Below are 23486 nucleotides of genomic sequence, written 5' to 3'. Positions count from 1 at the left end.
ATTTAATTTTAAAATCACTTTAAATTATCAAAAATTTAATGTTGGATGTTATCCTTTGGAATATCATGACTAAGACAACGTTTGCTCTTTGAACTGTTAACTGCTCACAATTTCCTTCTTGGCATATTTTAAACCTCAGCCTTGACATTATTGTTGCATAACAAATGCAGGCCACAAAAACCATTGGTATAATATACTATTGGACCAATGCATTAATTTCCATGTTTGGAAATGCCTTTGCATTGCTAACTTTAGGTGTTAATATGTATTTGTGCCATATTCTGAACAGCAGATTTTGTGATTGTGCATTTCTGTTAATAAGAAAAGTGTGAAGCTTTATTGTAAGGCTATGGAATTTCCTGTAAAAGCCAGTGAAGTCATTATCCTGCAACCCTGTAAACTGAACAGCTTTAAAATGATGATACTTTCAATCCGTGTTTCAGCTGATATCATGATGAGCATTGTTCTGATTTAAACCATTGCTGTTTGCTACTGTTCTCAAGCAGTGTTTTCTGATTCCATTGTTCTTTGCGGTTGATTATGTTCTGTTTGATTCTTCCTAAAATAGGTTTTGGCCATGTCGAGCAGGTCATGGTTGAGCTATTCGTATCAGTCCCGGTTCCACCTGACTCCGTTGTCCTATGAAACTCTAGAATATGCATCTGGATTTGCCTCTGAACAGTGTCCTGAGGGTATTGTAGCCATCTCCACTAACACACTGCGGTAAGTTTCACCTAACAGAAGCTGTAGACGTATAATAGAGGATGTTGCCACTGAAGGATTCAATGATGAGTGCTGGTACTTGATTCGTTTGTAATGGTAGGTGATTGTTATTTTTAGGCTTATCTGTTTCCATTAAACTTAAATCTGAGTGCCTTTATATTTTAAGAGGCCAAGAATGCTATTTCTCTCGTAAGTAACCTGAAGAATACAATTTTCTCATTGTATAGCTGCCTTGATTATTTGTGCATGCTTGGTGTGGAAATCTAGTAAGACATAAATGCAGAACTGTGCCATCTGCCTAAACTTGAGCAGCTCAAGGGGTTGGTGTACAAGAGATACAGATGCTGAAATCTTGAGCATTTTGTTTTTTACTCAAAGTGAATTGGTGCTGACTTTACCAGCTGGAGTGGCCATCTGAAAGAGGTAAGCTGCGGGATCTGTTTTAGCTTCGCCATCAAATCCATCATCACAGACAGCTTCAGACTTTGGAGTTAACAATGATCCTCTAAAATTAGGAAATGTCTTGCCATTATCATCAGTATCACACCCAACCAAGGAGTCAAACATTTTCTCTAATGATGTATACAGCCCTAAATGTTAGGTGTCATCCCAGCCAACATTAGTGCATTTGTCGAATAGGATCATTGGTAGGATATGAATCAACTACTTTAGTGAAACTTCATTTATGTCTCAGATTGCAGCAACCATCTATTGGTATTTGGGTGGCAAGATCTCTGAAAAGATCCAATCAGAAGTTGAGAAACTTTGAAGAGTCGTCTCTCAGTGAAAGGGAAATTACCATCTGTGATTTAGGCCTCCATGCTTATGAGCATGATCAATGCTTGCAAAACTGGTCAGCACAACCTTGCTGTACCAGGACACCAAAGTGCATTTTGGCTAATTGATAAACAGACTGCAGTTGTTGAAAATCTGAATTAAAAAAAATCAAAATGCTGGAAGTACCTACCAGGAGAGATGCAGACCACATTCTGTGGAAGACCAATGAAGATCAGGGCAAGATCCCTGATGACAAAGTTCTTGAACTAAAAAAAATGCCTTCACTTCATACTTGTTTTAGTAGTTTAATATGTTATATTAAGATTTTTTTTGTCGAATCAAACAACTGAAAAGTCACCAAATATGGATCAGTCTAGAGCCATGTTGCCAATGCTGTCCTGTTGGTCTGCTCCTGCAGTTTACCAATTTTATCAAACGCCATCACGCATGTTGTTGAGAATATTATTAAAAAATAAGAATAGACTGAGTGTAGTGCAGTGCAATTAATGTGTTTTGGAAGAAGACATCAATTGCATGGATTTACATGAAATGTAGTGTAGAAACAGCAGTAGACCACTTTAAAAATGATGATTTATTCAGTTGTTCCACCTGATGTCATGATTACTGTAATGGTTCTGATTTAAAGTTGAATCACTTCATGTCTTCAATATTATATTAGGACATTAATTTACTGTCTGGGGTTTACCTATGGCCAGCAGGTTCTGGCCAAAACTACTCTTGCCAATATACATTTCCATTTGACACAGCTGTTCTTTGAAAATATGCATGCAATTTGGCATTGCCTCTAGTATGAAGGGGCCATTTGAAAGATTTTGTAGAAATTTAAACCTGACAGAATTGACTGGATTTGCTTCATCCACTCGATCATATCAGTTGAAATGTTTATGGCATAATCATTTCTAGGTATGTTGAATATTGCTGATGGCACTTTCTTTTTCCAGTAGTTAAACAAGCATAGTTTGCATATCTTTATGGATCGTAAAACCAGGCAATGTTTACTCATCCATTAATTCAGCTGGAAAATAGACCAAACTTCCATTTTATTGTCATCTGTGTTTCATTGTGACTCAATAAATCACTTTATCCTTCCTCAGGAAAGTTAAGGTAATATTCCAACTCAAGTGTGCGGTGTAGCAGATTGAGTTGCAGGATTTCCATTTATTTTGTTTTCCTTTTGCTTTCTTTTCAGAATCTTGGCACTCGAGAAGCTGGGGGCAGTATTCAATCAGGTCTCCTTTTCTCTGCAGTATACCCCGAGGAAGTTTGTCATCCACCCAGAGAGCAACAATATCATTGTAATCGAGACTGATCACAATGCCTACACTGAGGCCACCAAAGCCCAACGCAAACAACAAATGGCTGAGGTAACTTGCTTATCATTGTTGCAATTCGTGGTGTTCAATCAAATAAAGCATTATAAAAATAAAGCATGGAAATACTGATTACAGCAGAACATGACTTAACTTGGTATGGGAATAGATTACTGGATAAGTTGTTATATTGTACTTTGCTACCGTTTTCATGGCAGTGCAGATTTTTTGAGTTTCTGAATTGGAACAATTTATTCACTGACATTGTTTTTTAACTGCAAAATACGCTGCATAGTTACATAGTTTATTGACTTTTACATATATATTAATGATGTTGCTATACCATTCTAAAATTAATAATGGAATTGCTGCCTGTTACAAGGAAATGGTGGAAGCAGCTGGTGAGGATGAGCGAGAATTGGCAGCGGAGATGGCGGCTGCTTTCCTGAATGAGAATTTGCCGGAATCCATTTTTGGATCCCCCAAGGCTGGGAGTGGACAGTGGGCATCAGTCGTTCAAGTGATGAACCCTATTCAGGGCACTGTGTATGATCAAATACAGTTGGAACAGAATGAGGCAGCATTCAGGTATGCAAAAACAAATAGTTTATCGTAATATAATTTCTGATTCGGCATTTATGTTTGTTTACATTGATTACATTTTGCAGTACTTAATGAGTGCTTGGCTTTTTTCAACATAAAATGGGTGTCACGGTTCCTTTTTATTACTGCGAAAGCTTCTTGTAAACTTGAGCACAGTAAACCCTCGTTATAATGGACTATAGGGGAGGGAATGGTGTCTGTTGTTGCCGATTGCTATAACCAAGTATGGTATGTAGTTGAAACAAAGAATTGAAGATGATGGTTAATACACCAAAGGACACAAAGTGCTGGAGTAACTCAGCAGGTCAGGCAGCATCTTTGAAGAATGTGGATAGCCTTATTTAGACCCATTCAGTCTACTGAGTTACTCCAGCACATTGTCGTTTCACCTTAAAACTAGGTGCCAATACCTTTGGTCTGCTCCGGCGAGCCTTTCTTCACCGGCTGCTCCGCTTGACACTGCTGTTGTTGCAGCTTACATTATAGCCCCTGGCCATCAACTGTGTCTTCAGGCCACTGCCACCAACCGGACACACTTGGTCATCATGGGCCTCCCTCTCTCACAAGCTACCCCTTCTTCCTGTCAGCCATCACTTCGTCCACTCCTCGCTTCCAAGGTAGAGTATGTTAGTGACTCCGGGGGAGAAGCACAAGGAGGTGGAGGGAGGGGAGGGGGGGGCGGGGGAGAGAAAGATCAAGTGCACAGAGTGACAGGTGAAGGTAGAAGGTGGAGCAGCGAAGTAGTCAAAGCGACGGAAAAAGGAGGAGGAGATAATGGTAGACAGGGGTGAGCCGGAGTGGACAAAGGTATGGCCAACAGAACGAAGTGGCAGCTAGTGAAAGGAGAGGGAGCCGTATGATGACTGTGCTCATCTTGTCGGTGGCACCAAAGAAAGCACTGTTCCCAAGATCTACAACGTGAGCTGCAACAACAGCTACATCAGCTCGACCGTGCGGTATGTGAAGAAATGCTTGCTGTTGCACCTTGCGAGTCGGGGCAGTGTCAAAGCCAGGGTGGCTTCGACAAGTCTGTTCCTTATAACCACAATCCGTTATAAAGGGGTCAGTTAAAACAAGGGTTTACTGTATCTTTAATCCCTCTTACCTAGGTTAGTTCGGGAAGGAGTGGGTGGGGGTTGCGGGACAGACTAAGTAGAACTTGAATAGCAAGAAATGCATTCTTACTGTAAAAATATGAGGAACACTTCAAGTGCTTTTTGAATTATTTTGATGTAAGTGCAGATTACAGCTCCTGCTTTATTTCCTTTGCACTAATGCGTTCAGAATGGGACTAGGTGGGTTCTTTGAGGAGTTAGGCTATATTAACACAGATATTTTCTGTTCCCAGTGTTGCAGTTTGTAAATTTGCAAATGGTGGTGATGATTGGTACGTTCTAGTTGGGGTCGGCAAGGACCTGATCCTCAATCCCCGTTCAATTGGAGGTGGATTTGTTTACACATACAAACTAATCAACAGTGGCGAGAAACTGGAATTTGTGCACAAGGTGAGGCTGCAGCACCAATTATGCTTTTGAATTTTTCATCTTCCTGTCCCCACGGTTTCAACAACTTAGGCATTTTTAACGTAGCTCAAACCATTTGGAGTTTTTCTATTGAATCTATTTTTGTGGAACTTTTCCAGTTTTCTTCACTTTCCCTCTTTCCAATAACCCACTCTCGTGGTCTGAATATGAGCATCTAAAATCTAGAACCTCAGACTGGTGAGATTACAGGGCTTCACAGTTGTACCAAAACCTGCCTTGTGTTCAAATTTGAATTGTTAAATATAGGGAGCATAGTTACAGTCCTAATTTGAAGAGTGCTCCAAACTATTCTAAGAGTCGATAATTAAGGCATGCTCAAAACTTGAAATGGACATAAAATGATGCATTGCATCTAAGTCTAATTTCCATTCTCCTAGCGTGATACTAACATCAAATGTAGGATATTCTTGGATGGATGAGTTCCGATTGCAATTGTCGGTACCATGCAATGTAATAATTTATATTTGTATTTAAATAACACCTATAATTTTTGTTACCTTATAACAAACAATAGTGTTCTTATATCTTTATCTTTGCTCTCTTCCCTTTATCCCACATCCTCCCTCAACCTTCTCCCAACAGACATCCATTGAAGATGTTCCAACAGCCATTGCACCTTTCCAGGGACGTGTTCTGGTGGGTTTGGGAAAACTCCTACGCATCTATGATCTGGGGAAAAAAAAGCTGCTGAGAAAATGTGAAAATAAGGTAAACTATTAAAAGATTTTTTAGAGTAATTTAGGTTTTTACAGTTAAGGTGCTTGGAATTGATAGCCATTGATAGTGGTTCAAGTATTTTATGGCGAAGTGCAATAAAACTATCTCAAGTTCTGTATGGTGACAGGATGCAAGTAAATTATGCTACCATGGAAAATAACATGGACTTCCAATATACCTGACATGGTAAATGTTGGTGGCAACCTTGGACAGAATATTAACACCACTGGAAGAAATAGCAACCGCATAATGGGAGGTGTATTAAAAGTGCTGAAACCTGGATAAATGGACATACTCAAAGAATTGGGACAAATATTGTTTGAGGCTATAAACCTCACTTTTGGAATTACATGTGTATATATTTTTTAAATCATTAGTAATAATGATCGCACATTTTGCAGATTATTTCAAAACAAAATATCTATTTCATCAAAGTCATTCAGGGCTAGAACCTGCCATTCTTGCCTTGTTGACTTGGGCCTCCAATGCTATTGTTACTCAAATAACCTGAAATCTCATAGCCAGCTACTCTAAGGTCAATTGGGGATAAACAATATATTGTCAATAATGTCCATATTCTGAAAATGAATTTGAAAACATTAATTGGAATCCCAATTAGTGAGGAGTGCAGCCTCCAAGCTATCATGTTTTGGGTGCACAGTACTCTAATTGTGGAAATTCCAATGTTGGATTGAGCCATTGCTGTAAAGTAAACTTTTCCAACTAAGAAATTGGGAGTCATCTACTTCCCATCTTAATAATTATTTATTTGCAACTTATACAAATTTAAAAGTGCAGAATTTGTGAGAACGATGCGTTATGATTTATTACTGTCCCTTGTTCACCTGTACATGGATATTAGCACCAGCTTTCCTTGATATTTCAGTTTGACAGGTGATAACTACTGAGATTTATAATGCAGACAAAAGCTGCCTTTGATCCAATGGAGATGTGTTAATTAAAACTACAGTCTTCCTGCAATGTAATCGAAAAAGCAAGGGGGAGGGGGGGGGGGGGGGGGGGGGGGTATAATGACAGGTAAAGGAGACAAGGTGGCCTTTTGCCCTCCTTATATGTGCTATTTCATAGGAGGTTATTGCACTGCAAACTGTAACATCCAGATGACAGAAGAATGAAATATGTCACATGCTGGGTAATAAATAAGAAGTAAAGCATCTTGTTGTGAAATGAACACTCTTTGTAACCTGCTTTGTTTATTTCAGCACATTCCAAATTTCATAGTAGCAATCCACACGATTGGGCACCGGGTGATTGTCTCAGATGTACAGGAAAGCTTCTTCTGGATTCGATACAAACGAAATGAGAACCAGCTTATCATCTTTGCTGATGATACATTACCACGCTGGATCACCACAGCTTGTCTATTAGACTACGAAACCATGGCTGGTGCTGATAAATTTGGCAACATCAGCGTGGTAAGTTAAAGGCTACTTTAGATTACACTGCAATTTTGTGCTTAATAGTGTATATATATTTACTCAATGAGCTTCATGTTAACAAGCAATTTCATTTCACCCCAGTATATATGATGATCAATTACTCTGCTTTTTCTACCCCTGTAAATTTGTGTAGTTAGTGTAGGTTGATTCTTAGATCTGTGCCTGGTTCTGTAAGGGCATTGGGGTACCGGCTGCAGATGATAACTTGTAATTCCGGATGGACCTTGTGACAAAGATAGAACTGAGACAATATGATGCAGCCTCAGAGGCTACTCAACCATAAGGAAATCCCAACCCAAAACTTCACCTATTCATGTTCTCCAGAGTAACGTAATCTTTCCAGCCAGAGGTTCTTTGCTCAGACTGGTTTCCAGGTCCTGATTTTTATTTTTCCCCCCTGGCCGTGATAATTTCAACCATTATCATTAAGATTCTCTTACTGATTTGTGTGTCTATAATTACTGAATTTGCTTACAGTTTATAATCTACAGTACAGCTGCCTATCGTGCATTTAAATTTTAAAGATTGCTCCCATGCAGGACATTTATAGAAAGAACAAGAAGTTTTACCCAAAATAATTGAAATTGTCAGTAATGTGAATGGGTAATTGGCCAGATGGCACTTGATTCAGCCCATGCCTTGCAGCCACTACTAACCATTTTAAATATGGGCAGTTTATGGTATTGAAGTTAAACTGCAAGTCACTGAAATCCTATTTGTATAAACTGTTTGAAAATAATGGCGTGTCCATTAATTGACAGGTTGTTTGCTCTGCTTTCTTATATTAAGTACCTCTGCGGAGAATTAAAATGTTCTAGTTAGCACGCTATATGCATCTTTGGGAAAAGATAAAGAGGAGTCCAATCATTTTTATTACAAAGCAACTTTGACCATTGCAGGTGAGATTGCCGCCAAACACAAGTGATGATGTTGATGAGGATCCCACAGGAAACAAAGCTTTGTGGGATAGAGGTCTTCTCAATGGAGCTTCCCAAAAGGTAAGTTGATGTAGACAATTCTGTTGTCATTTCTGGGCATACCATAAAGTGGAGCATTAACATGTGGTTATCCTAATAGAATAGTGTGACTTGTTATTTATTTGAAAGTACTTGGCGTTTTTGTGTAATAAAATTTAAATTGGGAGAATAGTTATGCCCAAGGGCGATCCTAATCATGGCCATTAAATAATTGGCGGCAAGTATGTGTATATTTTCATATTTACAGTGTTCAACAGCCTTCAACAGATTCAATTTAGAATCATGCTGCTGCCCTGTAGCAAAGATGCCTCTGAAGTTGAGGCTGGGGACCTTTCTGCAGCAAGTGAATACACATGCCTCCAGATAGTTTTCTTTCCCAGGCTGTGACAGTTTCTAAATGGAGAGATGCCCACTGAGCACCTTGTGAATTCATAACACGAGTGAACATATCAGTTAGAACCACAAATCAAGATCCCAAGTCTTTAAGTGTAGCTGTGTTTTGTGTCTGACATTTTTCTCTCCTCATTACGTTTCTGCTTTTCATCACAAAGGATGAACACAAAGGTAGTCTACATCCCAGCGGTATCAACATTGACTTATCTAATTTTAGATAGCCCTTGTCTTCTCCCTCCTTCCCCCCCCTCCCCATCCCAGCTCTCCTAGTCCTACTGTCTCTGCCTCTTCCTTTCTTCCCCCCCACCACATCAGTCTAAAGAAGGGTCTCGACCCAAAATGTCGCCTATTCCTTCTCTCCACAGATGCAACCTCACCTGTTGAGTTTCTCCAGCATTTTTTGTCCACCTTCGATTTTTTTCAGCATCTGCAGTTCTTTCTTAAATAGATCTTGGAGAAGACTGAACCAGGGGACAGTGGCACGAACGAATAAACGACCGACGGTGGCGCCCCCGGTTTCGCCCCAGTGGTGGAAATTTTCTTGTGACTTACTATGTTAGCATATTAATAATAACTTATTAATATTAATGTGTTAACATAGAAAACGTCATTGTAATCACGGTACAACTAGAGAACATAGCACGACCTTTTAGCAAAAAAAAGCTGATTTAGGTGCTCGGTCGTGGAAAGGGCATTATCTTGGTGAAATCAAAAAAGGCATGAAAAGGCACATGGCATTTATGGCAAAATCCTGGCTCTACATATGTACGTTCTACAGTTCACATGGACATGTATCAACTTCCAATCAGCAGGGTAATGCCCTCTTTAATTGTAATTTTGTTTTTCATTCAGGCTGAGATCATTGTTAATTATCATGTGGGAGAATCAGTGCTTTCGCTACAGAAAACAACATTAATTCCTGGTGGTTCAGAATCTCTTGTATATACAACACTCTCTGGGGGAATTGGGATCCTGGTCCCATTCACATCACATGAGGTAGGTTAGCATGATAATTCATCGGCTTTAGAATGTGGTTACTGTAATGCCTGGCTGGTGTTATGTGATTATTTTTATTCTGTAAGTGAAAACGTTTGCTTGGTGCATGCAAACGTAATGTTTATATTTGTAAGTTTGAGCAGTTTATTTGTCCATGCTTCACATCATTCTGCTGGCAGGATTTGCTAGATAGCAGTAGGGAGCAGTATCTCCTAACTAGTTTTTATTTATTCCTCACTTAGTTATGTATGCCAGGGTCACTGATTATAGCGTTCAACTACGGTTATACGTGAGCCTACCGTCTTTGGTTCAAATGTGGTCCAGTCATATTGCTAAATAAATCATAACATAATGCCAGGTCGGAAAACCATTCCTAAAATGACCCATTATCTCATTTTCTGATTTTATTTATTTTTTAACTTGGGTGCAGTTGTATATAAAATAAAGGAGAGGCATGTATAAGGAGTATGGGTGGAATCTTTTTCCCAGAAAGGAAAAATGAAATAATAGAGGCCCAAGCTTTAAGGGGGCAGAGGAAAACTTTGAAGGAGATGTGCTGGGCAAGTCTTTTTTTGCACAGGGTGGTAAGTGCCAGGAATTCGCTACTGGGGTTGAGGGACATGATGGTGGCATTTAAGAGACATTTGGATAGGCATATGTATTTTCAGGGAATGGGGGGGATATGGATTGTGTGCAAGGTGATAAGAGATGGTCTTGGTATCATGTTCAGCAGACAATAGACAATAGGTGCAGGAGTCGGCCCTTCGAGCCAGCACCGCCATTCACTGTGATCATGGCTGATCATCCACAATCAGTACCCCCGTTCCTGCCTTCTCCCCATATCCCCTGACTCCACTATCTTTAGGAAGTCTAACTCATTTTGGGACAAAGGGACTGTTCTTGTGCTGTTTTGTTCTATGTTCTTTCTGATTTTCCATGTTTGTTAGTGTGATGTCAGCATGCTTCAAGATTTATTTTGTTAAGCTCCCAACCACAGCTCCACATTGGCAGCCTGAGTAAAAACTGGAAAACATAAATGTTAGTTTGGTATGATTGGTAAATCTGTTGCGAATGATTCCCAAACCTTGAGCACAATATTATCGACACGCCTGGTGATTGAATTGCTTCTTTCTCATTCCTTTTTGGAACTTTTGGTTTATTTCCAAATTATGCTTCAAGGGAAGTGTATTTTTACATACATTGAGTGTTCATTAAGCTTGTTTAACCCTTTAAAAAAAAAAAAAATATTTGGTCTATTTCTTGCATAGGATCATGATTTCTTCCAGCACCTAGAGATGCACATGAGATCAGAACATCCTCCCCTGTGTGGTCGTGACCATCTGAGTTTCCGCTGCTACTACTTCCCTGTGAAGGTGGGTGCACTTTATCTATTCTTGCTGTTTGTTCATTCCTTAAAGCAAAGACCGTAAGAATATCACTGGCTTATTCTGTGGGATTGACAATAAAGCAACTGATCTGTGTTTCTAAATAGCGGAGTATCTAAGCTTCTTTTAGTTTTTGTTGTATACTTTGCAACCAAGTGACCATACTTAATCTCAAATGAATGTTCCCTTTCATCTGTGTATATTTCAAGCCATTAATGGCCAACATAATTACCTGAGTTTAATATTTATCCACGAGTGAGGGGACAGTGTCTTTGCAATTGCCAGCTGTTCCTCCTGGCATTGAAATATACTGACTCAACCAATCCAACAACTGCCTTTTGAAATCTATAATAGTGTCTGAGCAGCAGTAAGAGAATTCAAAAGGATTGGTTGAGTCTGTCTATTTTAGTGTCGGAGCAGGAGATTACAAATCAAAAGTTTTTTTAAGAAGTAACCAAAAGAATGATACGGCCAAAGCCGTTAACATTATAAGGCATTTGATAAGGTTCTGCATAGTAGGATGCTTTGGGAGATTAAATCGCATGTGATACAGGAAGAGCCAGCCGACTGCATGGAGAATTGGGTTCACGGACGGGAGCAGGCAGTGGTGATGGAAGGTTGTTTTTCGGATTGAAGGCCTGAAGAGACTAGCGCCATGCCTCGGGGATCAGTGCTGTTTGTGGTTATATCAAGAATGTAGACAGCATGATTAGTAAGTTTGCAAATGGCACTAAAATAGGTGGTCCTTCCTACACACTAAAATGGGTTGTATTGTAGATAACAAAGATGGTCATCAAAAATTACATCAGGATCTTGATCAGCAGAGCATGTGCAGTTGCGAGATTGCATTTTGGAAAGTTAACCCTGGGCAAGACCTTCAGGTGAATGGCAGGGGTCCTAGGGCGTGATGTAGAGCAGAGGGATCTAGAAGTGCCGGTACATAGATGTTTGAATGTGGTTTCACGGGTAGAAAGGTGATCAAGAAGGCTTCAGTACATCAGCCTTTATCAGTCAGGGTATGGAGTATCGAAGTTGACGTTATAAAAAGCTGGAGTAATTTTGTGGATCAGGTAGCATTTCTGGAGAAAAGGAATGGGTGACGTTTTGAGTTGAGGCCTTTCTTGAAAGTCAGGGACCACCCCTGAGGGGCAACTTTTTCCACACAGGGTGGTGAATATATGGAATGCGCTGCAAGAGGAGGTAGTTGGGACAGGTACTACAATAACATTTAAAACATGTATATGGATAGGTATGGTTTAGAGGGATATGGGTTAAACACAACCAGGTGGGACTGGTATAGATGGGGCAACTTGGTCGTCATGGGCCAAAGGGCACATTTCTGTGTTGTATGGCTTTAACAGTGTTGAAAGTCGTCCTTTTTTAAACCCAACCCAGTAGAAAATGATCATGCTCATGATCAGGAGTCTGGAGAAATAGATACCACCACTTGTATTGTCTACAATTTTTTTACAAGTTACATAGAGTGCCTGTAGAAATAGTTCACCCATGTGTTTTGGCAGGCTGCTCAGTAGTCACTGAGCTTGATTCTGTCCTCAAACATATACGCTTCCAAAGGACTGTTGAGGGAGGGAAGGATGAGGGTAAACTTGCTTATGGTATGCAGACCACAATGACACCTCTACCACTTTACTAGCAGCCTGAATACACATCAGGGCCCTTGAGTGTTAATTTTCCTTTTTGTATAAATACTGGAAAGCTTGTGAACAGATGGAAAAATTTAAATGGAAAATTCCACCCGAGAAAGGTTCGGAATGTATTTCCGAAGGTTTATAAAACAGTGAAATTAGAAGTGCTGTGCTTCCTAGTACAGGCCTTTTGCCCACAGGGCATTATATAATTGCCAAATGCTGACTGAAATGGAAAAAAAAAAATCAAATGCAGAAACAATTGTCAAATTGCATAATTAAACCAGCTATGGCAGGTATTTCGGCACAGATGCTGTTTTAAAAAAAGGTTTCCTTATAATTCCTGCTCAGATGCAGATCTCTCTTTATCTCCCTTGTTTTGCTGGTCTAGATGCTTGCACGGCCATCCCCAGTTCTCCACCATAACTCTCAAGCAGCCAGGTGCATCTGATTGTTAACAAAAGAGTGACATGGTGGCGTAGCGGTAGAGTTGCTGCCTTACAGCGCCGGAGACCCGGATTCGATCCCAACTATGTGTGCTGTCTGTACGGAGTTTGTACATCATCCCGGTGACCGCGTGGGTTTTCTCCAAGACCTTTGGTTTCCTCCCATAGTCCAAAGACATACAGTTATGTAGGTAGATTGGCTTGGTATGAGTGTAAATTGTCCGTAGTGTGTAGGAGAGTGTTAATGTGCGGGGATCGCAGGTCGGTGCGGACTCGGTGGGCCGAAGGGCCTGTTTCCGCACTGCATCTCTAAACTAAACTAAAGAGCAGTGTGAAACATGAAGGTAAACTGGAAATGTGGAACAAAAATTTATTTTTTGCAGCTCCGTGGTTAATATAAATCCAGCAAAGAACTAATTTGTTTGAAAGAAATGGAAGGTGGAAAGTGGGTTTCACCATCTTTCACCTGTTGTCCATGTGTATTTCTACTGTCACTAATTCAAACTTTGGCTTGAATCTCTGTCCTTGTTTCATACTTTTATTCCAAGTCAATGCCCTTCACTTGAACTGGCCTGATGAATGTGCTTCTGTTTGCTTTTCTAGAATGTAATCGATGGTGATCTTTGTGAACAGTTTAACTCTATGGATCCGATTAAACAAAAGAGTGTTGCGGAAGAGTTGGACAGAACACCAGCTGAGGTGTCCAAAAAGCTGGAAGACATCAGAACACGTTATGCATTCTAATGTGCATAGCGTATATTCTTAGGTGCTGGGAGCATTGTACAATGTCAGATGGTGTTAAGAATGTTAATGGCAGCACTCTCACCATTGAAGTTTTATCCATATAGAATGGACTGTAACTGTCTCTTGTAAATATAGTTTTGTACATTAAAATTGTTTAAAGGTTTTGTTGGGTGGGAGGGGGGCACACAGGGCTGGAGGTTGGATACAATGTCTTGCAAGGGCTTTTGTGGCCGCTGTGTGATTAGCAGCCATTTTCCTAAAACAAACTGTTGCTTTTCAGTTGTGACTATGGTAGAATAAAATCCCTGTTTTAATAACATGGTTGTGGCTTTGTGCTGCTTCCAACTGCCAATTAATTATTTGTACTCGGTGATTCTGATGAGGGGATAAAATTAAATTGGGGTAGTGCACATTTTGGCACTTTCGTTGATATGACAAATCAAGGTCTTGTTCTACAGTCAAGAAAATTATGTGTATCTGAGAAGCTCATATAATCTCTGATAATGTAATTTCATAAGGTCATAAGTGATAGGAACAGAATTAGGCCATTCGGCCCATCGAGTATACTCTGCGGAAGATAGACACAAAATGCTGGAGTAACTCAGCGGGACAGGCAGCATCTCTGGAGAGATGATGTTTCGGATCAAGACCATTCTTCTGTCTGACAGAAGGGACTCGACCCGAAACGTCACCGATTCCTTATGTCTAGAGATGCTGCCTGTCCCACTGAGTTACTCCAGCATTTTGTGTCTATCTTTGATTTAAACCAGCATCTGCAATTCCTTCCTGCACATTAAGCTTACAGTGCCATTCAATTCTGACTGATCTATCTCTCCCTCCTAACCCCATTCTCTTGCCTTCTCCCCATAACTCCTGACACCCGTACTAATCAAGAATCTATCTATCTCTGCCTTAAAATATCCATTGGCTTGGTGTCTACAGCCTTCTGTGGCGAAGAATTCCACAGATTCACCACCCTCTGAATAAAGAAATTCCTTATCTTCCTAAAGGAATGTCCTTTAATTCTGAGGCTATGACCTCTAGTCCTAGACTCTCCCATCTGTGGAAACATCCACTCTATCCAAGCCTTTCACTATTCGATACGTTTCAATGAGGTCACCCCTCATTCTTCTAATCTCCGGTGAGTACAGGCCCAGTGCCGTCAAACGCTCATATGTTAACCCACTCATTCGTGGGATCATTCTTGTGAACCTCTCCAGAGCCAGCAATTCTTCCTCAGATATGGTGCCGAAAATTGCGTGCAATACCCCAAATGCGACCTGACCATCACCTTATCGAGCCTCAGCATTACATCTGTTTTTTGTATTCTAGCCCTCTTGAAATAAATGCTAGCATTACGTTTGCTTCCTTTACTTGCAAATTAACTTTTTGGGAATCCTGCACCAGCACTCCCACTTTTAAAATTATCATGTTCAGATACCGCTTGTCCCTCCATTAACAATACCAGCCCTCCAATCCTGGATTCTGCTTTCCTCACAATTTGGCCAAATTTTGTTCCTGATTTCTTTCCCCTTTCCTGGCCTTTTTATCAAAAGCTTGGCTTCCATGCTGAGATGATTTTACTGGCCTAAATACTTGGGAAATAGGGGGACCAGAGAGAGGAGTAAAAAATGGGGAGAGCAGCAATGAGCCAAGGGAAGACAGTTGAGTTTGACTACCCTTGCTCCTAAACTGGGTGTTGATGATTCATCAAGAATCAATTTTGGGGTAATTGTGAAGGATATAGTTCAATTCTAGAGGGGGAAAATTGGATCAAAATCCAGGTGGAGTTTCAGACTCTTGGGGAAGAAATCACACAAGAAGTATTAGGAATGACGGACATGAAGCAGAAAATCTAAATTGGCAATAATAACTATATTACTTTTCACAGATTTGCCGTGACTTGCAGAGTATCTCCAGAGCTTTTTGTTTTTATTTTAGATTTCCAGCAGCAGCAGTTTTTTTTTTTCCAAACCAAGTCTGGTCGTCACATTTGACACAATGACTGGCTACCTTTTGTTACCCAATCCCTCCCGGTTTTATTTTTAAACTCTAGCTTTTTTTTTTCAATCTGAATTAACCAGTTTCAAGTGGTGTACAGGCCAAATAAAACATAGTAGATAAAGGCAATAGTAAGGATTCAAAACGTATTCAGTAGCAAAATTGCAGTTTTAAGTATATTCCTTTAGTGAAAGGATAAAATAATATATTGTTGTAGAATGGGATGTAAACATCAATTATTGACAAATAGAGATTTAAATGGCAAATAACACCAGTTACTGACAAATCAGGATTTAATAGTTGACTAGATAGAAAGTTGAACAAAAATAGAAATTATGTGTCGGATTTTGATAGGTTTGAAAGGAAAAGCAGCACCATTGATCAGGAAAATGATATGGGGCTCTGATAAACTTAAATACGTTTCTAATGTGCTTGGCAATCAAAAGTAATGGGGTTATCAGACAGAATTGGTATATAATACACAGGATTATACAGTGCCCTCCATAATGTTTGGGACAAAGACCCATCATTTATTTATTTGCCTCCACCACAATTTGAGATTTGTAAAAATCACATGTGGTTAAAGTGCACATTGTCAGATTTTATTAAAGGGTACTTTCATACATTTTGGTTTCACCATGTAGAAATTACAGCTGTGTTTATACATAGTCCCCCCCCATTTCAGGGTACTACAATACAATACAATAATACTTTATTAGCCATGTATGTTTTACATACGAGCAATTCATTTGCCAAGTCAGTCATACATATAAAAAGCAACAGAACGCACAAAATACATTTTAACATGAACATCCACTACAGTGACTTCACATTCCTCACTGTCGGAAGGCGGGGAAAAAAGTTCAATCTTTTCCCGCCTTTGGCCTCAAGCCTTCCGTTGTCAGGACGATCTTAATCCCATAGTCAATGGCGTTTCGGCCCTCCGCGTCGGGCCCTCCTCAACTCACCCGCACCAAGCGATCGGACCCCGGGTCAGTGCTTGTCGAACCTTCTGTGTCGTTGGGAGTTCCCGACATCCACGGTTTCTCCCAAGACAGCGAGCTCTCGATGGTAAAGGCGAAGGTTGGAGCAATCCCAGGCAAGGGATCGGCTCGGATGGTAAGTCCACGCCCCGTGGTGGGGCTCCAAAGGGCCGAGCGAGGCCACCAGCTCCAAGATGTTAGTCCAGGAGATACGACCCGTAAAGTAATTGCATGTCCAACAGGGTAAGAGATTGAAAAAAATGTTTGGGACACATGGCTTCACAGGTGTTTGTAATTGCTCAGGTGTATTTAAATGTCTCCTTAATGCGGGTATAATAGAGCTCTCAGCACCTAGTCTTTCCTCCACTCTTTCCATCACCTTTTGATTCTTTTATTGCTATTTATCAACACAAGGAACATTGTGCCAATGAAAGTCAAAGAAACCATTATGAGCCGAGAAACAAGAATAAAACTCTTAAGAGACATCAGCCAAAGGCTTACCAAAATCAACTGGAACATCATTAAGAATAAAGAGCACTGGTGAGCTTACAAATTGCAAAGGGACTGGCAGGCCAAGGAAGATCTCCACAGCTGATGACAGAAGAATTCTCTCTATAATAAAAATCCCCAATCACCTGTCCGGCAGATCAGAAACAATCTTCAGGAGTCGGGTGTAGATTTGTCAATGACCACTGTCCACAGAAGACTTCATGAATAGAAATACAGAGGCGACACTGCAAGATGCAAACCATTGGTTACCCGCAAAAATAGATGGCCGGGTTACAGTTTGCCAAGAAGTACTTGAAAGAGCAACAAAGTTTTGGAAAAATGTCTTGTGGACAGATGAGACGAAGATTAACTTATATCAGAGTGATGAGCAAAGTATGGGGGAGAGAAGGGACTGCCCGAGATCCAAAACATACCACCTCATCTGTGAAACACGGTGGTGGGGGTGTTATGGCCTGGGCATGTACGGCTGCTGAAGTTACTGGCTCGCATATCTTCATTGATGTTGGCGGCGCGACTCACCCGTTGCAGCGGCCCCTACAGCCTGTCTGTCTTTTTTTTTTTTTTTTTTGTCTAGTTAAATGTAGTGCTTGGTGTTTTTTAATAGTATTTTTAAATGTGTAAATGTGGGGGGCGGGGGGGGGAGGGGGAAACTGTTTAAATCTCTTCCCTGTCCGGGAGACCTGACTTTTTCCCTGTCGGGTCTCGGCTGTCGTTGGGGCCTAGCACCGTGGAGCAGCCTCCAACCTGAACGACGCGGGGGCTCCAGTCCCGGAGACTGCGGATCTGCGGACTCACCATCGTGGGGGTGGCCGGCCTCGGAGCGTGGGGAGCAGCGGTGACTCGCTGCTGCGGCTCGACTCCTGGGGCTCGGAGGCTCCAGCAACGCAGCCGCAGGTCTGGTGGACTGGGACATCGGGAGCTCGCGGGTCTGGGAGGAGAGAGAGAGACCGCTTCCCGGAGCTCCCGCAACGCGACTTCTCCAGCCGGTGTCACGGGGTTGGAACAACCCGGACCGGGACCGTACATCACCCGGCACGGCTTCATGGCCGTGGGACTCACCATCGCCCGTGGGGGTTCCAACCTTGGACTTTCAGACCGGGAGCGGGGCCGTAAATCGCCCCGCGCGGCCTAAAATGGCCGTGGGACTCATCATCGCCCGCCTGGGGCTTGGACATCGGGAGAGACACGGAGAACAGGGGAGAGAAAAGACTTGCCTTCCATCACAGTGGCTTCACTGTGATGGATGTTTGTGTGAATTTGATTATGTGTATGTCTGTAAGACAGTGTCTTTGTTTGTATGGCTGTGGAAACAACATTTCGTTTGAGTCTCACTGGGGCTCAAATGATAATAAATTTGTATTGTATTGTATTGTATTGTATGATACAACTGCTGATGTATTCTGAAATGTATAGACACATCCTATATGATCAAGTTCAAACAAATGCCTAAAAATTCATTGGCCAGACGTTCATTCTACAGCAAGACAATGATCCCAAACATTGTTAAAGCAAAGGATTTTTTCAAAGCTACAAAATGGTCAATTCTTGAGTGGCCAAGTCAATCACCTGATCTGAACCCAATGGAGCATGATTTTTATATGCTGAAGAGAAAACTGAAGGGGACTAGCCCCCAAAACGAGCATAAGCGGAAGTTGACTACAATACAGACCTGGCAGAACATCGCCAGAGAAGACATCCAGCAAGTGGCGATGTCCATGAATCGCAGACTTCACGCAGCCATTGTATGCAAAGGATATGTAACAAAATACCAAACAAGACTACTTTCATTTGCATGACATTGCTGTGTCCCAAACATTATGATGCCCCTGAGATGGGATCTACGTATAAACACAACAATAATTTCTACATGGCGAAACAAATGTATACAAATGGCCTTTATTAAAATCTGACTATGTGCACTTTAACCACATTTATTTATATTACAAATATCAAATTGTGGAGTACAGAGGCAAATAAATAAATGACGGGGGTCTTTGTCCCAAACACTATGGAAGCACCAATAGTTCCAACAATAGTTTTGATTATCTGTTCAACGATTGCAAAAGGGAATTAGTTGTCTGCAGGATCACTTGAGAGATTTTTTTGTGAGTGAGAGAGAGAGAGGGTTTTATTGTCATATGTCCTGAAACAGAACAATAAAATTCTTACTTGCAGCAGCACAACAGATATGTAAACACAGTACTCTGTAAACGCCATTATAAACAACAACAAAAAGTTCAGTTCATATGCACAAGAAATAATAGTGCAAACACAAAAACAATGTCCCCATGTCTCTGGATTGAAGCTTATTTGGAGGTTGTAGTGTTTAATAGCATGATGGTTGCAGGGAAGAAGCTGCTTCTGAACTTGGATGTTACAGTTTTCAGGCTCCTATACCTTCTTCCTGATGGCAGGAATGAAATTGGAGTGTGGCCAGGGTGGTGTGGGTTTTTGATGAAGATGGCTGCCTTTTTAAGACTGCGACTCCTGTAGATCACTTTGATGGTGGGGAGGTCGGTACCCGTAATGGGCTGGGCAGTCTTCACCACTTCTTGCAGTCGTCTTCTTTTCTGGGCGTTTGAGTAGCCGAACCAGGCCATGATGCAACCAATCAATATGCTCTCTACTGTACACCTGTAGAAGTCCAAGAGGCTATTTGTTGGCATAGCGAATCTCCTCGTCTAAGGAAGTAAAGGCATTAATGGGCTTTCTTTATGATTGCATCATTGTGCTGGATCCAGGACAGATCTTCAGAGACATGCACCTCCAGGAATTTGAAGCTTTTGACTCTTCACCACCATCCCGTCGATGAAGATAGTTTTGTGGATCCTCTCTTCCTTTTCCAAAATTAACAATCAGTTCCTTGAAGATAGACACAAAAAGCTGGAGTAACTCAGCAGGTCATGCAGTGCCTCTGGAAAGAAGAAATGGGTGATGTTTCGAGTCGAGATCCTTTCTCAGACTTGGTTTTACCGATGTTTAAAGGAAGGTTGTTCTGGCACATTTGATCAGTCGATCAATCTCCTTCCTTTACTCTGATGCATCATCAACTGTAATTTGTCCAACAATGGTTGTGTCATTAGTGGATATGAAGATGGAGTTGGAATTGCATCTGGCTACACAGTCGTGAGTATAGAGTGATAAGCAGCAGGCCGGGCACGCAGCCCTGAGGTGCTCCCGTGCTGATGGTTATCAAGAAGGAAGTGTTGCTGATGATTCGTACTGATTGTGATTAAGAAGTCAAAGATCCAGTTGCAGAGAGATGCACAGTGACCCAGTTCCATATGCTTCGGAACAAATTTGGAGGGGATGACTGATGAATACTGAGCTGTAGTCCATGGGCAACAGCTTGACATATGTGTTTTTATTGTCCAAGAGGTCCAGTGCAGGATGGCGAGCCAGTGAGATCACATCCTCCATTGATTGTTGTGGTAGTTGGCATATTGTAGTTGTTCTTGTTGAGGTAAGAGTTGATATGCACCACAACCAATCTCTCAGCTTAATATTTTAGATGATTGAGTTAAATGGCTTTAATCAGATTCAGATTCAGATTCAATTTTAATTGTCATTGTCAGTGTACAGTACAGAGACAACAAAATGCATTTAGCATCTCCCTTGAAGAGCGACATAGCAAACGATTTGAATTAAAAAAAAATAATAAGTGTCCGGGGGGGGCTGGTGATTGGCAGTCACCGAGGTACGTTGTTGAGTAGAGTGACAGCCGCCGGAAAGAAGCTGTTCCTCGACCTGCTGGTTCGGCAGCGGAGAGACCTGTAGCGCCTCCCGGATGGTAGGAGGGTAAACAGTCCATGGTTGGGGTGAGAGCAGTCCTTGGCGATGCTGAGCGCCCTCCGCAGACAGCGCTTGCTTTGGACAGACTCAATGGAGGGGAGCGTGAACCGGTGATGCGTTGGGCAAACACCACCCTCTGCAATGCCTTGAGTCGAAGGAGCAGAGCAGTTGCCATACCATACTGTGATGCAGTTGGTAAGGATGCTCTCGACAGCGGTAGAAGTTCACCAGGATCTGAGGAGACAGATGTTTTTCTCTCAGTCTCCTCAGGAAGAAGAGACGCTGATGAGCCTTCTTGATCAGAGTAGAGGTATTGTGGGTCCAAGAGAGGTCATCGGAGATGTTGACTCCCAGGAACCTGAAGCTAGAAACACGTTCCACCTCCGTCCCGTTAATGTGGATGGGGGTGTGCGTGCCGCCTCTGGACTTCCTGAAGTCTACAATGAGCTCCTTGGTCTTCTTGGAGTTAAGGGCCAGGTTGTTGTCAGCGCACCATGCTGCTAAGTGCTGGACCTCCTCCCTGTAGGCCAGCTCATCGTTGTTGCTGATGAGGCCAATCAATTAATCTGGCAAGGCATCCCCTTTTTGATTTGATAACTTAGTACAAATGCCAATGCACCGATATACAGTATGCACGGTTTTGGAAAGATGAGATAGAAAGAAATTCTCATACAATGCACTTTCTTTATTTTTTTTAAAGGAAGCTATAAGATTAAAGAAGAAACATAGAAAAATAGGTGCAGGAGTAGGCCATTCAGCCCTTCGAGCCAGCACTGCTATTCAACATGATCGTGGCTGATTATCTAAAATCAGTACCCCATTCCTGCTTTTTCCCCATATCCCTTGATTCCTTTAGCCTGAAGAACTAAATCTAACTCTCTCTTGAAAACATTGAGTGAATTGGCCTCCACTGCCTTCTGTGACAGAGAATTCCACAGCTTCACAACTCTCTGGGTGAATACGTTTTTCTCATCTCAGTCCTAATTGGCCTACCCCTTATTCTTACACTGTGAACCCTGGTTCCCAACATCAGGAACTTTTTTCCTGCATCTAGCCTGTTCAATCCTTTAATCGTGTTATGTTTCTATGAGATTCGCCCTCATCCTTTTAATTTCCAGTGAATACAAGCCCAGTCGACCCATTCTTTCATCATATGTCAGTCCTGCCATCCCAGGAATTAACCTGGTGAAGCTACTCTGCACTCCCTCAATAGCAATAATGTTCTTCCTCAAATTAGGAGACCAAAATTACACACATTACAGCAGGTGCGATCTCACCAAGGCCCTGCACAACTAAACTCAAATCCTCTCGCAATGAAGGCCTTCACTGCCTGCTGTATCTGCATGCTTACTTTCAGTGATTGATGATCAAGCATACGGACGCAGGTCTCGTTGCACCTCCCCTTTTTCCTAAATTCTGATAATAATCTGCCTTCCTGTTCTTGCCACCAAAGTGGATAACCTCACATTTATCCGTATTATACTGCATCTGCCATGCATTTGCCCACTCACCCAACTTATCCAAGTCACCCTGCAGCATCATAGCATCCTCATCGCAGCTCACACTGCCACCCAGCTTTGTGTCATCCGCAAACTTAGAGATGTCACATTTAATTCCCTCGTCTAAATCGTTAAGATATATTATAAATAGCTGGGATCCCAGCACCGAGCCTTGCAGCGCCCCACTAGTCACTGGCTCTGAAAAGGACCCATTAATTCCTACTCTTTGCTTCCTGTGTGCCAACCAGTTCTCCATCCATGTCAATACCCTACCCCCAATACCATGTGCTCTAATTGTGCACACTGACCTCTTGTGTGGGATCTTGTCAAAGGCTTTTTGAAAGTCCAGATACACCACATCCACTGGCTCTCCCTTATCCATTCTACTTGTTACATCATCAAAAAATTCCAGAAGATTAGTCAAGCATGATTTCCCCTTCATAAATCCATGCTGACTTTGACTGATTCTGTCACTGCTTTCCAAATTCGCTGCTATAACATCTTTAATAATCGACTCGAGCATCTTCCCCCGATGTAAGGCTAATTGGTCTATAATTCCCAGTTTTCTCTCTCCCTCCATTCTTAAAAAGTGTAGTTACATTGGCTACCCACCAGTCCACAGGAGCTGATCAAGAAGTTGACTCTATCTTTCCACTTCCCTCTCTGGACGTTCTAAAGCATTTTGAAATGAATTAATTCTTTTTTGTCAAGCAGTCTCTTGTGATGTTGGAAGCATAGTGGTCAAAATTGCATGCATCAAGCTCCCAATATGATAATGGCGGCATTTTAGTCAGAAGCAAGGCGATAAATAATTTATTGTAGGTATATTTTGTAATGGAGGCCACACCTGAAATACTGAATCACCCTATCCAAGGAAAAATATGCTTGTGATAAAGTTATGATATGAAAGTTCACCAGACACCCATCAGCCTGTGTGTAAAAAAAACTGTGCCGCACAG

The 23486-nt window shown here is 41.6% G+C and overlaps 1 protein-coding gene across 1 annotated transcript in view; it reads left to right on the top strand.

The window, feature by feature from the left end:
- sf3b3 (splicing factor 3b, subunit 3) overlaps positions 1–14059 on the top strand; it is a 41934-nt gene extending 27875 nt beyond the window's left edge. Inside the window, exons 18-27 of the mRNA XM_055648710.1 lie at positions 569–723; positions 2711–2885; positions 3214–3419; positions 4783–4939; positions 5561–5686; positions 6919–7131; positions 8055–8153; positions 9378–9521; positions 10790–10894; positions 13602–14059. Of these exons, the coding sequence (XP_055504685.1) occupies positions 569–723; positions 2711–2885; positions 3214–3419; positions 4783–4939; positions 5561–5686; positions 6919–7131; positions 8055–8153; positions 9378–9521; positions 10790–10894; positions 13602–13742 (1521 nt within the window). The 3' untranslated portion in view covers positions 13743–14059. The remainder of the gene's footprint in view (positions 1–568; positions 724–2710; positions 2886–3213; positions 3420–4782; positions 4940–5560; positions 5687–6918; positions 7132–8054; positions 8154–9377; positions 9522–10789; positions 10895–13601) is intronic.
- The last annotated feature ends 9427 nt before the right edge of the window (positions 14060–23486 follow it).

The sequence above is a fragment of the Leucoraja erinacea genome, chromosome 17 (genome assembly GCF_028641065.1).
Source record: "Leucoraja erinacea ecotype New England chromosome 17, Leri_hhj_1, whole genome shotgun sequence".
Taxonomy (NCBI): domain Eukaryota; kingdom Metazoa; phylum Chordata; class Chondrichthyes; order Rajiformes; family Rajidae; genus Leucoraja; species Leucoraja erinaceus.
The sequence above is the reverse complement of the archived record's forward strand: the minus strand, read 5'-3'. Positions and strand labels throughout refer to the sequence as shown.